The 17678-nt window shown below is 40.6% G+C and overlaps 1 protein-coding gene across 1 annotated transcript; it reads left to right on the forward strand.

Moving 5' to 3' along the window:
* The first annotated feature begins 5025 nt into the window (after positions 1-5025).
* LOC115170848 (ferritin, middle subunit) lies at positions 5026-7485 on the forward strand. The gene is made up of 4 exons (XM_029727175.1): positions 5026-5351; positions 5728-5874; positions 6635-6760; positions 7042-7485. The coding sequence occupies exons 1-4, from the start codon at positions 5250-5252 to the stop codon at positions 7195-7197; spliced, it is 531 nt and encodes a 176-aa protein (XP_029583035.1). The 5' UTR covers positions 5026-5249; the 3' UTR covers positions 7198-7485.
* Positions 7486-17678: the final 10193 nt, after the last annotated feature.

Consider the following 17678-nt stretch of genomic DNA (forward strand, 5'->3'; position numbering starts at 1 on the left):
GCTAGGTAAAGCCCTGCCTTATCTCAGCTCACTGGTTACCATAGCAGCACCCACCCATAGCACGCTCTCCAGCAGGCATATTTCACTGGTCACACCCAAAGCCAATTCCTCCTTTGGCCGCCTTTCCTTCCAGTTCTCTGCTGCCAATGACTGGAACAAATTGCAAAAATCACTGAAGCTGGAGACTCATATCTCCCTCACTAACGTTAAGCACCAGTTGTCAGAGCAGCTCACAGATCACTGCACCTGTGCATAGCCCATCTGTAAATAGCCCATCCAACTACATCATCCCCATACTGTTCTTTTTTTCCTTTGCACCCCAGTATCTCTACTTGCACATTCATCTTCTGCACATCTATCACTCCAGTGTTTAATTGCTAAATTGTAATTATTTCGCCACTATGGCCTATTTATTGCCTTACCTCCCTTTTCCTACCTCATTTGCACACACTGTATATAGACTTTTTTCTATTGTGTTATTGACTGAATGTTTTTTTATTCCATATGTAACTCTGTGTTGTTGTTTGTGTTGCACTGCTTTGCTTTATATTGGCCAGGTCGTAGTTGTTAATAAGAACTTGTTCTCAACTAGCATACCTGGTTAAATAAAGGTGAAATAAAAAAAATATATAAAAAAAAATGCACACACCTGTTGTCCCAGGTCTAAATCAGTCCCTGATTAGAGGGGAACAATATAAAAAAGCTGTTTTTTAGAGTACATTCTATTGCAAGGTATGCTACAGCATATGTGTAGGATATGCTGTGTTTGCTAATTTGTATATGCATCTTAGATTGTAAACCTCCATTCAAGCATACATGACACACACATCTTTCTAACTACACACTTTTATTTGGCTTTCTAATCAAAGTATATGATTGAATGTTTCTTTAAACCTGCAGATAGGTAGTTGAAAAGAGACATATAATCAGGCCAAAACATGATAAAAAAAATGTCACTGACAGGTAGCTAATGAAACACTAGCCCCATGAGCAGGCAAATTGACATTTACAGTAGCAGGCTAGGCTAGTCAAACTAACATTGTCTAGCTTTAACAAAAAAATGGGTAAATGGTGAACAGAGTTACCTCTTAACGGAACAATTTGCATTGCATGCTGCATTTTTCAAGAGCACTCAAAAACAGATGTTTACCTTATTTCAGTCTTTGAGTTTTCAGACCTCACTTGAGGCTGTGTTTACATCCTAGATAGAAGCCGTGTTAAAATATACTTTTTATGAGAAAATGTGCAAGAATTGAAGGTGCCAAAAAATTGTATAGTTATTCTAAGAATGGTTAACTGTCATATAGAGAAAATCTGCTCCTCCCTCGATGGGGATCAATCAACTTCACGTTTTTCCGGCTTCCGCCCACAACCTATAGGCTACTGCATATTTGAATTAATACTTGAGAGAGTAGCCCACCATTCACATTCTATTCCATATTCTGAGCCATAGGCCTATCCAAGCCTTTACACTCAATGTAGTTGGTCCAAAGTTGGCATCACAACACTCACTTTAATTGGATTGATAATGTATTTCTATCCCAGTTCACTTTCACTACAACAAAGTAATCAGCCTCTCTGTTTTCAGCTAGACTAACACAATATTTGTTTAATTTTATTCATGATAGAATCATCAGCTTATTAGGACTGAACATGATTTCCTTTACAACCATGTTTGTATGTATGTATGTATGTATGTATGTATGTATGTATGTATGTATGTATGTATACTTTTTAATGAATTGATACTGCAATTAAATAGTGTAATCAAGTCAGCAGTTTCTTGACTTTGAGTGCATCGACTCCTATTAAGTTAATTGAATATTAGACATTATTAATTCTGTGCCATAATCTGGTCTAGTGGTAATGCTGCACATGGCCCTATGCGGCATGGATTCAAATCCTGCCTCCACCTTCATATCTGTATTCCTCTACCTTTCTGTCACCCCCCTCTCATTCATAACTTTATATCTCAATAAAGAGAGAGAAAATACTAATATATATATATAAGAAATTAGTCATTTCAAGACCATATACTATCCAAACATGGTGACGGGAACATAAATAGAATAATGGATTTTGACATTGGTGGTGACTTTCTGAACTGTTATAGTTAGACCAACAGTTTAAAGTAATACAGAAAAATATTGGTATTTGAGTTCTGATTGACTAAATTGACAACATTTTCAATTCACCAGAAACAACCATTCACAGCTATTTGTTTAAAAATGCCTTAGTAAGTTACACAGTATATGTAAGTTACATAGTATAGTATATGTTCCTGCTGTTCTCTCCTTCTTCCCTTTTTCCTTTTCTTCAAATCTGGTATCAGCCGGTCTTTGCCCATTTATCACCCCTCATGTCTGTTTCTGCAGTCACGAAACTCTGCCTCCTTCCACCATTGTCACTGTGATAACAGAACAGAACTACCTCGAGACCAACGATGGTGGATAAATTAAGATAGTTCACTCAGGCCGTTAACACTGCTTAAGGCGGTGGCTCCTTAAGCAGACAACATTGCGACAACACTTCCATTGGGTGAAAAATGAAGGAGTGGGCTGTCTCGCTTCCTCTTCCGTCTCTGCTTGAGACTCCAGAATGCTGAGTTACAATGACAAGGCAGAAATACAGCCAGGGCAGAGCCTGAGTCATTCCATACTGTAGTAGAACCAACAGGAGGTTATGACAGGGATAAGCAGGGGTGCAAATTTCACTGGGGACAGGGGGGACATGCATTTTTGTCCATCCCCCCAGTTTTATCATTGGAATGTGATACAAAACAAGGCAACAGTGTGCTTTAGGACCATGCGGATCCCTCCGAGAGGTCGGGTAGGCTGTTTGCAGTGTTTAATAGACAAAAAATATGTATACACTACCGGTCAAAAGTTTAAGAACACCTACTCATTCAAGGGTTTTTCTTTAATTTGACTATTTTCTACATTATAGAATAATAGTGAAGACATCAAAACTATGAAATAACACATATGGAATCATGTAGTAACCAAAAAAGCATATTTTAAACTTGAGATTCTTCAAATAGCTACCCTTTGCCTTGATGACAGCTTTGCACACGCTTGGCTTTCTCTCAACCAGCTTCATGAAGTAGTCACCTGGAATGCATTTCAATTAACAGGTGTGCCTTCTTAAAAGTTAATTTGTGGAATTTCCATCCTTCTTAATGCGTTTGAGCCAATCAGTTGTGTTGTGAGAAGGTGGGGGGGGGGGGGATACAGAAGATAGCCCTATTTGGTAAAACACTAGGTCCATATTATGGTAAGAACAGCTCAAATAGGTAAAGAGAAATGACAGTCCATCAGACATGAACGGACATGACGCTCAGTCAATCAGGAAAATTTCAAGAATTTTGAAAGTTTCTTCAAGTGCAATCACAGAAACCATCATGCGCTATGATGAAACTGGCTCTCATGAGGACCGCCACAGGAATGGAAGACCCAGAGTTACCTCTGCTGCAGAGGATGAGTTCGTTAGAGTTACCAGACTCAAAAATTGCAGCCCAAGTAAATGCGTCAGAGTTCAAGTACCAGACACATCTCAACATCAACTGTTCAGAGGAGACTGTGTGAACCAGGCCTTCATGGTTGAATTGTTGCAAAGAAACCACTACTAAAAGACACCAATAACAATAAGAGACTTGCTTGGGCCAAGAATCATGAGCAATGGACATTGGACCGGTGGAAATTTGTCCTTTGGTCTGGAGTCCAAATTGGAGATTTTTGGTTCCAAAAGCCGTATCTTTGTGAGATGCGGTGTGAGTGAACGGATGATCTCTGCATGTGTATTTCCCACCGTAAAGCATGGAGGAGGTGGTGTTATGGTGTGGGAGTGCTTTGCTGGTGACACTTAACCAGAATGGCTACCACAGCATTATGCAGCGATACACCATCCCATCTGGTTTGGGCTTAGTGGGACTATCATTTGTTTTTCAAAAGGACAATGACCCAACACACCTCCAGGCTGTGTAAGGGCTATTTTACCAAGAAGGAGAGTGATGGAGTGCTGCATCAGATGACCTGGCTTCTACAATCCCCTGACCTCAACAAAATTGAGATGGTTTGGCATAAGTCGGACCGCAGAGTGAAGGAAAAGCAGCCAACAAGTGCTCAGCATATGTGAGAACTCCTTCAAGACTGTTGGAAAAGCATTCCGGGTGAAACTGGTTGAGAGAATGCCAAGAGTGTGCAAAGCTGTCATCAAGACAAATGGTGGCTATTTGAAGAATCTCAAAAATAAAATGTATTAGCTAGGTGGCTAAAGTTAGCTAGGCTAGGGGTTAAAAGTTAAGGTTAAGGTCAGGAGTTAGGTTAAAGGGTTACGGTTAGGTTTAGCTAACATGCTATGTAGTGGCAAAGTAACTAAAAAGTTGTAAATAGTTGCAAGTTGCTAATTAGTAAAAATGCTAAAGTTGTCTGTGATGAGTTTGAAACAAGCAACCTTTGGAATGCTAGACGTTCGCGTTATATGCTCACCCAAACGTATCCTTTAAGCATGACACATCATTTAGTCAAAAAGGAATGCCAAGCATGTCATAGAACAAAGTACATTTTTTCAAACAGATTAAGGTGAAGAGGTCGAGGCGAGAGCATTTACTCCGCCCAAAATCTGTCCGCGTGAGATAAGCCCATTTTTTCAAATTACTTAAGGATTTTGATCGAATAGACGTTTCGTAATGTTTAAGCTTTTACAAATGTACTGATATATGTGGATGCACGTTTGCATTCCGGTAACTTTGAGAAAAACGACGTTTAGTTGTGCGTGTTGTTAACACGCGTACCTGCCCTCTCATTGGTTAGAATCTTGCCTGTCTTCAATCGTTGAACACATGTATTTCCATTGTTAGAGTGGTCACTCGTCTCTCTTGTTAATATAATAAATAATCATTGCTTTAGGTCATGAGGTGTATCAGTGGGCTCGTCGTCAAATGATCCGCCTAGTTCCTGTTGAAATTCTAAAGGTGATTGGCTACGCTCTGTGAGGGTGGAGTTCACTGACGCGTTCCGTTCGGAACAATAAATAGAGGGAACAAGGCTCCTTCCAGTTCACAAGTCTGAGAAGACGCATGAAGAAGTTCTTGCTTCAACAGTGATTGAACGGAACTCCTCTGCCTTCGTCCCGCATTATAGAACATTCCGGATTGATAACGTAACACTAACTTTAACTGTAATAGCAAAATAGTCGAAGGAACTTTATTTTTGTATATTTTATTTTGATATAAAAGAAAATCTGCCAAGATGGAGTCTCAGATCCGCCAGAACTATCACCACGATTGCGAAGCTGCCATCAACCGGATGATCAACATGGAGATGTTTGCCTCCTACACCTACACTTCAATGGTAAGGAGTCTACCAAGATGACCGTTTTGTTGATCTACCTGTGTATTATTATTCCTGGGCCTCAATGCCATTTTTCACAACTTTTTTTTTTCTACAGTCCTAGACTAATTAATAGCTGAGAAACTCCGTGAAGTACATATTTCAGTTTTACTTTGTTAAAAGCTTTCAGGTAGATATAACATTCAAATGAAGCCGGGAATCTATCCTACCTTGGACAGAGCGCGTAACAACTCCTTGACGGGTTACTTGTCAGGTTACCAAGTAGACTACGGACTAGACTGATTCATGCCTTTGTCATCATGTTTAGTTGCCACAACAAGAACAGAATGCTGTCATGTTCTTTCTTCTAAACACTGTTTTATGTTTATCCACCCAGGCTTTCTATTTCTCCCGTGACGATGTGGCTCTGCCTGGCTTCGCGCATTTCTTCAAGGAGAACAGCGACGAGGAGCGGGAGCACGCCGACAAGCTACTCTCCTTCCAGAACAAGAGAGGTGGACGCATTTTACTCCAGGACATCAAGGTGAGCCCTTGAGCTCAAACACATTTACATTGTAGACTGATAGAAAAAAGTTTTGTTCTCAGTTGAAAAGGTTCTTCATGGACCCAAATGGTTGATCTATAGGGTCAAATGAAGAACCCTTTATGGTTCTAGATGGGTTCTTTTTCCTCTAAACTGTTTACTACAAGTATAGGAGTTATTTTGAATGAGTAGTCATTAATGCTGAGTGAGTTCATTGTGAGGCGTGCCCTAAGTGACTGCCCTAGTGTTAGAGCAAGGCGGCTGACGATGTGGCCTGACTGCTTACTGTAGGCCTATGAGTACAGGGAATTGAAATCATTGTTGTTTTTTTGAAGGAAGTCCAAACAGTAAGGGGAAGTGTTATTATATTTTAAAATGTATATTTTTGGGATGGCAAAGCCCGTAGTATAAACTAAAACATTTTCTCTGTGCTGCATGGCAAAATTGACTTGGCCATGTGTGCATACAGTTTATGTATAGGTGGCCCCAGCAGGAAGTGAACCATAACCATTGGTGTTAAACGCCATGCTCTACTGACTGAGCCACACAACTTATATGTGCTTCATAAACTAAAGCATGTGTTATTGTTTGTAGTGACTGTTAAATTGGCCCCATCTTTACTTTTGTTTCGTTATTTCCAGTTCGTTTTATCCCTTGATGTGCCAGATATACTGGCTAACTGTGGTGACTGCTAGTAGGTATGCATAGAAACATCTGCTAGTAGTCCCTAACCCTCCTGTGTTCACTCTGTCCTGTGTAGAAGCCAGAACGTGATGAGTGGGGCAATGGGCTGGAGGCCATGCAGTGTGCTCTGCAGCTGGAGAAGAATGTGAACCAGGCCCTGCTGGACCTGCACAAGATTGCCTCTGACAAGGTTGACCCCCATGTAAGTAATATCATCACATAGAATACAGGTTCTGTCTTAGGAGATGATCAGTTTGTTGTAGCTCTACAAACTAATGACACAGGATTGTGACCTGCTTCTTCACATGCACACAATAGTCCACAGATGCAAACTATACACACAATGCAGGAGTTAAACATCTGTAAACACTTCATTGAGTTGTCTGTCTGCCCTTATGCCATTACCACCAGGCTCTTGTGTGTTACTGTATCCACAATAGTCTGTAGTTATTCTCTTGTCTGACCTGTGTTTTCCCTCTTTAGCTGTGTGACTTCCTGGAGACCCATTACCTGAATGAGCAGGTGGAGGCCATTAAGAAGCTGGGTGACCACATCACCAACCTCACCAAGATGGATGCTGTCAACAACAAGATGGCAGAGTACCTGTTTGACAAGCACACCCTGGGAGACCAGAGCTAAACCACTTCCATCCCCAGGCTACGGCCTCCAGCCTCAGACCAGGACTCCTGGTCTTTCTGCTCTATTCTGCTGGCTTTGCATTTATAAGGAGGGGAGAGCATAACAGCTGTAATGTTGACAAATTTGGTATTGGAGGGGGAGGTACATTGTAAAAGAATCGAGTTGTTGCTGATTTTGTCCTATTGCGCTGTCTTACTGAGCATTTCAATACCTGAAACACAAGGATCCTCTTCACTAGGTGTGACTTCTCATTTTCAAGCTGAAGAATAAAACCTTTTTTGAGCTGGATTCACTGTTTGTTACTGTATGAATGAGGCTGACGATAAATGTTTCGTTTACATATTTTTGTCCAATTGCCATGAGCCCGTAGTCTACCATCTGTGCATTCATTTCTCCATAGAAATGCTAAATACTGACAATTGTAAGCCTACTACAGTGACTGAGGGTCATAGAAGGTTGACATGAGCATTATAAGGGCTATTACATGTAATGGTGCAATGTCTGTTCAGGTCCCATAACAGCTAGGTCATTAACTGTGAAATGGGTAACCGACTTCACAAGGCGCTGTAGCCTTTAACCTGAGCATTTTAAAAGTCAGGTCATTCGAACCTGTGCGCAAATAAACTAGCAAGCTGTTATGACCCACAGGTTGTCCCAGGGTTGATGGACAATATTTGTTATCGGTATATTTAAATGACACGCTACTGCTCATTAATACTTGAGTAGTCTTCTATTTGCATTCTTCCATATTTTGAGCTATAAGGCACTTGGACTGTAGAGGGATACCTGGGAAAATTGGACAGCCTTACTATAAAATTCACCCAACTTATTGTGGGAAGCTTGTAGAAGGCTAACTGAAACGTCTGACCCAAGTTAAACAATTTAAAGGCAATGCTACAAAATTCTGAGTGTAAACTTCTGACCCACTGGGAATAAGCTGAAATCTATGACATTTCACATTCTTAAAATAAGGTGATCCTAACTGAACTAAGACAATTAATTTTTACTCTGATTAAATGTATTTAGCCAAAATGTATATTTTGGGGGTATAAACACTAAACAGCCAAAAATGCAATTTCAGAATGTGTGGGGGACATGTTCCTATTTCTCTCTCTCCTTCCCACTCTTATTCCTGTCCAAACCTCTAGTATGTTCTATGTGGACCGACTCGGGCTATGCACTGGCTGTATTTCTGGCTTGTCATTGTGACTCAGCATTCTGGAATCTCAAGCAGAGATGGAAGAGGAAGTGAAACATCCCACTCCCTAATGTTTTCTGTTTCAATGGAAGTCAAGAACAACGCATTGGTATCTATGGGACAGGTTGTATCACAACCGGCCATGATTGGGAGTCCCATAGGCCGGCGTACAATTGGCCCAGTGTCGTCCGGGTTTGGCCGGGGCAGGCTGTCATTGTAAATAAGAATTTGTTCTTAACTTGCCTAGTTAAAGGTTCAATAAAACATTTTAAAATGGCCTGAGTGAACTACATTCATTATACATATTTGGTCTCAAGGCCATTCTATTCTGTTATCACAGTGACAATGGTGGAAGGAGGCGGGGTCTCGTGACTGTGGCGGTGGTGAGAGGGTGAAGACCGGCTGAGACCAGATTTGAAGAAAAGGAAAAAGGGAAGAAGGAAAGAACAGCAGGAACATATACTATACTTTGTAACTTACATATACTATGTAACTTACTAAGGCATTTTTAAACAAATAGCTCTTAAATAATTGTTTCTATTTAATTTTGGAGGGAAAATACATCAACAACTTTACTGATCATTTGGTCAATATACCGCAATCACAAGTCAAATACCAATATTTTCTGTATTACTTTAAACTGTTGGTCTAACTCTAACATTTCAGAAAGTCACCACCAAACCCCTCATATACCAACATTTAAATGTCAAAACCCATTATTCTATTTGTGTCACCACCATGAAATTAAATGTTTTTTTAAATATATTTATTAGTATTTTCTCTCTCTTTATTGAAATAGAAAGTTATGAATGAGAGGGGGAGACAGAAAGGTGGAGAAATGTTTGGTGTTTCAGCCTAGCTCAGTGCTTTCTGTGGTGGTGGGGCATGCCAGCAGAAAATACGGAGCATGCACCATGATTGGCTCAGTGTTCTGTCACTTATGCGGACACTACGTCACCGCCAAGTCTAAAGGTAGACCTAAAAAATTCCAGCCCCTTGGGTGCTGCCATAGAGATACATTAGAAGTGCCCATCCAAGAAGGCTCAAGGTCATTGGCCACAGATAAAATGACGTCAAATCATGTTATTAAATCTACAGTAGCATTGATTGGACTGATCCTGTCAACATCATACTTTCAAAATCTTAGCTAGCAGTCATCATCATGAATCAATTCGACAAACAACTGTTAACTCGGAACTGCAAAATCTGACTTGAGTGAGTTCAAGACAACTGGGAACTCGGGAAAAACAAGCTACGACTGGGAAAATACGTTTGAACTTTCATCCAACTCGGAATTGCAAATCGGGAATTCTGGCCTCTTTCTAGAGCTACGATCTGAAGATCACTAAAGTCATCATGATTCAACCTTTCTTCCCCCAAGTTTTCAGTTGTCTTGAAAGCACTATAAATCCAGAGAAAAACAGACTTTGATGACAAAGTTTGATGACAATATTTGCCAACAAAGGACCGCTGCGCCACCTTCCTGTTCAAGTGAGCACAGCACAACAAGTCGAAAAATGTTACATACACCTTAGCCAAATACATTTAAACTCAGTTTTTCAGAATTCCTGACATTTAATCCTAGTAAAAAATCCCTGTTTTAGGTCAGTTAGGATCCCCAATTTATTTTAAGAATTTTAAATATCAGAATATTAATAGAGAGAAGGATTTTTTACAGCTTTAATTTCTTCCATCACATTCCCAGTGGGTCAGAAGTTTACATACACTCAATTAGTATTTAGTAGCATTGCCTTTAAATTGTTTAACTTGGGTCAAACATTTTGGGTAGCCTTCCATAAGCTTCCCACAATAAATTGGGTGAATTTTGGCCCATTTTTCCTGACAGAACTGGTGTAACTGAGTCAGGTTTGTAGGCCTCCTTGCTTGCACAGGCTTTTTCAGTTCTGCCCACAAATTGTCTATGGGATTGAGGTCAGGGCTTTGTGATGGCCACTCCAATATCTTGACTTTGTTGTCCTTAAGCCATTTTGCCACAACTTTGGAAATATGCTTGGGGTCATTGTCCATTTGGAAGACCCATTTGCGACCAAGCTTTAACTTGCTGACTCATGTCTTGAGATGTTGCTTCAATATATCCACATCATTTTCCTACCTTATGATGCCATATATTTTGTGAAATGCACCAGTCCCTCCTACAGCAAAGCACCTCCACAACATGATGCTGCCACCCCCGTGCTTCATGGTTGGGATGGTGTTCTTCAGCTTGCAAGCTTCCCCCCTTTTCCTCCAAACATAATGATGGTCATTATGGCCAAACAGTTCAATTTTTGTTTCATCAGACCAGAGGACATTTCTCCAAAAAGTATGATCTTTGTCCCAATGCGCACTTGCAAACCGTAGTCTGGCTTTTTTATGGAGCTTTTGGAGCCGTGGCTTCATCCTTGCTGAGCGGCCTTTCGGGTTACGTCGATATCGGACTCGTTTTACTGTGGATATAGATACTTTTGTACCTGTTTTCTCCAGCATCTTCACATGGTCCTTTGCTGTTATTCTGGGATTGGTTTGCACTTTTTGCACCAAAGTACGCTCATCTCTAGGAGACAGAATGCGTCTCCTTCCTGAGCGGTATGATGGCTGCGTGGTCCCATGGTGTTTATACTTGCGTACTACGATGTCAAGCAAAGAGGCACTGAGTTTGAAGATAGGCCTTGAAATACATCCACAGGCACACCTCCAATTGACTAAAATAATGTCAAATAGCCTACCAGAAGCTTCTAAAGCCATGACATCATTTTCAGGAATTTTCCAAGCTGTTTAAAGGCACAGTCAACTATGTGTATGTAATCTTTTGACCCACTGGAATTGTGATACAGTGAATTATAAGTGAAAAAATATGTTTGTAAACAATTGTTGCAAAAATGACTTGTGTCATGCACAAAGTAGATGTCCTAACCGACTTGCCAAAACTATAGTTTGTTAACAAGAAATGTGTGGAGTGGTTGAAAAACTAGTTTTAATGAGTCCAACCTAAGTATATGTAAACTTCTGACTTCAACTGTATATGTCCCTACCACTTCTAAAACCAAAGTTGCGCCCCTGGGAATAATAGTGGGAGGGAGGAAGCAATAGGAAGAGAGGGGGAGGGGGAAAAGTACAGACTAAAAACACTGTGTCACCCTTAAGAACTTCAATAGAAAGAGTTTCGTAATGGTTAATCATTTACTGTATCGGTATCACTTCTGTTTATAACTTTGTGTGGCTGGTCACATGATAGACTCGGTCATGACTTTAACAACTTAACACAGGTCACCAGGGTTTTAATGCTATGTTTGGCCTTCTGCTAAAACAAAGGTAACTTAGAATGAGTGAGGGTTGCTGTTGACTAACAACAGTTCATAAGGGTTGCTGCTGACTAACAACAGTTCATAAGGGTTGCTGTTGACTAACAACAATTCATAAGGGTTGCTGCTGACTAACAACAGTTCATAAGGGTTGCTGCTGACTAACAACAGTTCATACGGGTTGCTGTTGACTAACAACAATTCATAAGGGTTGCTGCTGACTAACAACAGTTCATAAGGGTTGCTGTTGACTAACAACAATTCATAAGGGTTGCTGCTGACTAACAACAGTTCATACGGGTTGCTGTTGACTAACAACAATTCATAAGGGTTGCTGCTGACTAACAACAGTTCATAAGGGTTGCTGTTGACTAACAACAATTCATAAGGGTTGCTGCTGACTAACAACAGTTCATAAGGGTTGCTGTTGACTAACAACAATTCATAAGGGTTGCTGCTGACTAACAACAGTTCATAAGGGTTGCTGCTGACTAATAACAGTTCATAAGGTTTGCTGCTGACTAACAACAGTTCATAAGGGTTGCTGCTGACTAACAAAAGTTCATAAGGGTTGCTGCTGACTAACAACAGTTCATAAGGGTTGCTGTTGACTAACAACAATTCATAAGGGTTGCTGCTGACTAACAACAGTTCATAAGGGTTGCTGCTGACTAACAACAGTTCATAAGGTTTGCTGCTGACTAGCAACAGTTGAGGTGACAGAAATGACAGGGACATTTGTCCCTTTGTGATACTATGAAAATGACTCAATCTCAATCCCATGACCTGAACCATGGATTACAATCTCTCCTGGCCCACAGACTAGACCTACTGTCAGTGTAAGGATTTATAACTAGGCCTATATGCTTGACTTTTCACAACAACAAAAAAGGAATGCCAAGTATGTCCACAGCTCTTTTAGTATCATCGGTTTAAGCATAAGTCTACTGTCACTCCCAACAGTCTGAAGAGGCTTCGTCTCATTGTCTCCAAAACTTTGTTTGCACTAATAATGAAAACATTACGCTATGACGGGAGATTCAGCCTAGAAGAATTGGTCAAACTGAGAGCACACATTTCAAGGGCTATCTATGTTCAAAGACCCTTACCCCCATTTGAAGCAACTTTATCATTTTTCAACAAACAATAAACCTAGATCGTAGAGCCTGATTGATAGAGCCTGTTTTGGGTTAAATGTTAGGACAACTGGAGTAGAGGTGCTACCATACATATTAGGCCAGGACAGACTAGGGGCCGTATAAAATGTAGGAGTGATGATCTAGGATCAGGTCCTCCCTGTCCACGTACTCTTGGGTACATTACTTGTATAAAAAAAATATAAGGCAATGTTTATATGACGCCATTTCAAACCGTCCCTAATTTACCACTTTCTTGCAGGTATACACTTTTTATACATGTCAGCGGGTAACTGGCAAATTGGGAGGGGTGGGAGCAGGGGGGTGTTGTTAAACCATGGGGGCTGTTTGCATCAAATGAGGGATGTGTTAAACAATGGAAATGTTAATGAATTGACCTACAAATAATCAGAGAACCATTCACACAGACCTGATACCTGTATTTTGGTTACAGGGTCTGTATAAATGCAGGAATCATGACAAGGTCTTCAGGTGGGTTTTATTCTTCCTTGTTTTTTTACCACCTACCCCTTTCACAAAACAATCTGGTAAAAAGAAGCAGTCACGGTCAATTAGTGGGAATCGGTCTATGTATGATCAGGATATTATTCATTAAGATCTAAAAGGCAAAACTGATCCTAAGCCAGCAATTTTACATACTGCCCCAGAAGACCTAGTTCTTATGAATACCAGTGATGTTGCAACTACATGGATATATTGAACAGTAACCCAGCACCCTGAAAGCACCCTGTCAACAGTTGTGGAAGATCAGGTCATGTGAACTGAAGTTGTTAGGAAGGTTACTTTATTACTGTAGTCTTTGATTTTCATTAGCTGTAAAAAGTTTTCCACTTCACAGTTTTAGCTTAATAACCTATGTATTGTTGGATGTGTGTAGCTACTGATTCTGTGTAGTTATTTGGAGACTAATGTAATCAACTTTGATATACCATTTGTCAACGACAATATGTCATTTGAAACCGAAAGGTGTATCATCAAATACCATTTCTACAAAAGCCATCATATCTGTCTCTGTCCACTACTGTATTCCCATACCTCATACTGAAAATTTAGCTTATATGAAAAAGTGTGATAAGCCCTACAGTTTTTCTTTTGACTGCATTCTGGAAAAGGTACATAATTAAGCTACATGTGCTATTGCAACATGTGCTCTTAGAGAATGAAACAGAAGTTTACAGAACTGCGTCACAACCATAGAGGAGTAAAGTTCAATTCCTTTAATAGCCTAAATAAAATGTAGACCTAGGCTATTTCTCAATTAGCCTATTATCAGAAATAATTGCCAAATTAGCACTATTTCCTTCTAAGGATATAATACACACATTTTGCAACAATAACAGCTGTATTTAAACTGTAGCACTGCTTTTGGTTGATACTGTTTTAGATGTTGCCAATAAAATGTTACTTTGTAACAAACATTGATTTCTTCAGGTCATGTGTTTGAGCGAGATCATTATCAAATGATCCGCCTATTTCCTGAGGGTGGATTTCACTGACGCATTCCGTTTGGAACTGTAAATGCAGCGAACAAGGCTCCTTACATTTCACAACTAGCGATGGGCATTCCGGCTCTTTTGGCTCCCAAACGGCTCTTTAAAAAAAATATATATATCTATTTTTTCAAGTCAAACAGTTTGTGATAGTTTGACTATGATTGGTGTTAAAACAATTCTAATTAAATTATTAAATGAAATCATACACTACCTTAACCTCAATGTAGTTAAAAATGCATTGGTTTGTTATGAAAAAGAATGCCATTAAACATTTGCATTTAAAGTATAACTTTTTTAATGTATATAAACTGTCACGTCCTGGCCAGTATAAGGGTTAATTGTCATTGTAGTTTGGTCAGGACGTGGCAGAGGGTATTCGTTTTATGTGGTTCGGGGTGGTGTGTTTGTTGAAGGGGCATTTGATTTAAGTATTCCGGGGTGTTTGGGCACTGTTTGATATTCCTGTAGTCTATGTTTAGTCTAGTGAGTCTGTTTCTATGTTTGGCTAATTGGGGTTGGGACTCTCAGTTGAAGGCAGGTGTTGTCTATTTGCCTTTGATTGAGAGTCGCATATATTAGGGTGTGTTTGTCATTTGTGGGAGATTGTTCTGTGTTTAGCCTTGTGCCTTGCCAGACTGTTTTGTTGATCGGTCGTTCTTTTGTTATTTTGGTGTTCATATTGAATTTATTAAATGTCAAGATGAGCATACACATACCTGCTGCCTTTTGGTCCTCTACCAATGACAACCGTGATATAAACAAAGTGCATATAAATGTAACAATTCAAAACGAATACAATCTGAACAGCATAACAATAGAATATTGCACCATATCAAAGAAAAATAAATAACAATGTGCAAAACTGCAGCATCCCACTAAAAACATTAAACTGGTCCCTCTTTTCTCTCTCTTCTTTATTACCATGTTATAACCAGCAGCACACAGCAATGCTGACCATATTTTGCTTTTATGAGAGATTTGGGTTCAGAAATGCATGCTGCCTCACTTTCGAGGGGCTGATGCGTTTTCTTCTCTCAGTAATTATTTGTCCCGTTTTCGAGAAGACCCTCTCAGAGGGAACGGATGTGGCCACTATGCAGTCTCCCTGTCATGACTTTAGTAAGCCGTGGGTAGACAGAGGCCTTGTTCTTCCACCAGCTCAGAGGATCTGCAGATCTTTGGAGGAGGGGCTCCTCCAAATAGGATCGGACCTCCATTATGGCATCTGCTGAGGGATTCCTTCGTGCTGCATCCCCAGTTGCTCTCTCGTCAAACAGCATCCAAACAGCAGACGTTTGTGGCACTACTGCTGGTGCTTCTGCTCCATCTGATCCCTCTTCTTCCTGTTGCCCTGGTGCCTGAGCCAGCTGACTGCTGGGCTGTCCCTCCCTGCTGCTGAGGTTATTCTTTGAAGAGCCTCATCAATCGCTCAGGCATCACTGAAGGCTAACTTCTTAAACCTGGGGTCAAGTGCAGCGGTTTCTGATAGCACGTGATTATATTCCATTCTGTGGAACTTTCTGTCCATTGATGAACATAGGGTGTCCATCAACTCTGTCACATGTCCTGTGGTTACATTTGCTTCTCTCTAGCGGCTGGCTGTGATTTGCTGCAGTCCCTTAGACAGGAGTATCATTTTTGAGGCTGTCACATAGCTGAAAAGAGAGAACAGTAACTTATTAGTTCAGGTTCATGTTTTGTCTACTGATACTACATTCTCATCTACTGCTCATATACATATATAATACTGAATTAAATAATGATGTAGTAATAACTGCTTACTGTACCTCTCTCCACTGATCTCCACGGTGACCTGCTCAAAGGGTTCCAGGACTCTGCACACCACCTCCACCACCTCCCATTCCTCTTGGGTCAGAGCATCAACAGGTGCACTGACAATTGCCAGGGTAGATATGATGGTGTCCTGTGACTCAAGAAACCGCTTCAACATATAAAATGTTGAATTCCACCTTGTAGTGCAGTCTTGTTTAGGCCTCAGCTGAGGCATCCCCATCTGGCGTTGTGTAGACTTGAGTTTTTCAGCACCTATTGTCCTCCTGTGGAAGTATTCCACAGCTGCTTTCACTTTGTACACAGTGGGCTTCATCACCTTCAGAGCATCTCTTACAATCAGGTTGATTGTGTGGGCAAGACATGGATGATGGGTTCATTTAAACATTTTCATGGCTTTGGTTATATTAGCTGCATTGTCGCTAACACAACAGACCACTTTTCCATCTACTTGCCATTCTCTGGCCCTCAACACTTCCTCTGCCAAGTTCTCTGAGGTGTGTCTGTCGCTGAACTCAAAGCAGTCCAGAAGACAGCTAGACTTCGAAAAATCTTCAATGTAACCGACGTGTAAGAAGTGGTTACCCTTGATGTCCAGCAGTCAGTGGTAAGGCAAACTGCAGTAGCTTTTTGAACTCTTTTCAATTGTGCTCTCGTACAATTGTGGAATAAGTGATTTTGAAAGGGTTTTGTATATTGGATTTATACTATTGCTATCATTTCTAAAACCTCTGTCCCCCACAATCGAAAATGTCTGGAAATCAGTGGCAATCATTTTAGCCAATGCAATATCAATTTGGCCTTGTTTTGCTACAGACATAGACTTTGGTATAAACTGGTCCATAGAAGACTGCGTTGCTGTGGGTCTCGGAGTAGGCCTACTTGACTGAGTGGATACATCTCCACGTGTGGAGGTGCAGGCTCCACCACTATCACTAGCAGGCCCGCTAGTTTCTCGAAGCTCCGCTACAGCTAGCTTCACAGTTGGGTGCACAGTTCTCATATGCCGGTGTAGGTTGTGCGTAGAACTGGCTTTATATGAGAATGTGTTTTGGAAGATTCTACACTGTGCTCTAACATTGTCTACATTATTAAAATGCATCGAAATGCTACTGTGCTTCCGATTCATTTTCCAGCTGTTGTTTTCACAGCTGTCCTTCCTCTCTGTCCTCGGCTGCTAAGTGTGTGACTGTGAGTGAGTTGGCTCGGCCCTCCCTCACGCATCTTAGGTTCATTGGTTGACACTGCGTGTCTGATTGACAGGAACAACAGGTGAAGCTGTTAGTCTGAGCAGACAGTCAGAACGAATGTGTGTGCGCTTGAGCATTTAGGCCTATATTATTTTATTTATGTTTTCGTTCTTTGAATTAGTTATTCATTTAAATCTTTTGATTATTCATATCTTTATTTTTTATTTCATTTTTTAAATAGAGCCGGCTTCCAACGTTTACCTACAAGAGCCGACTCGTTTGCGAACGACCCGTCACTATTCACATCTGTGGGTAGACAAATCTAGAAGTTCTTGCTTCAACAGTGATTG

This window comes from Salmo trutta, chromosome 32 (assembly GCF_901001165.1).
Source record: "Salmo trutta chromosome 32, fSalTru1.1, whole genome shotgun sequence".
Classification (NCBI taxonomy): Eukaryota; Metazoa; Chordata; class Actinopteri; order Salmoniformes; family Salmonidae; genus Salmo; species Salmo trutta.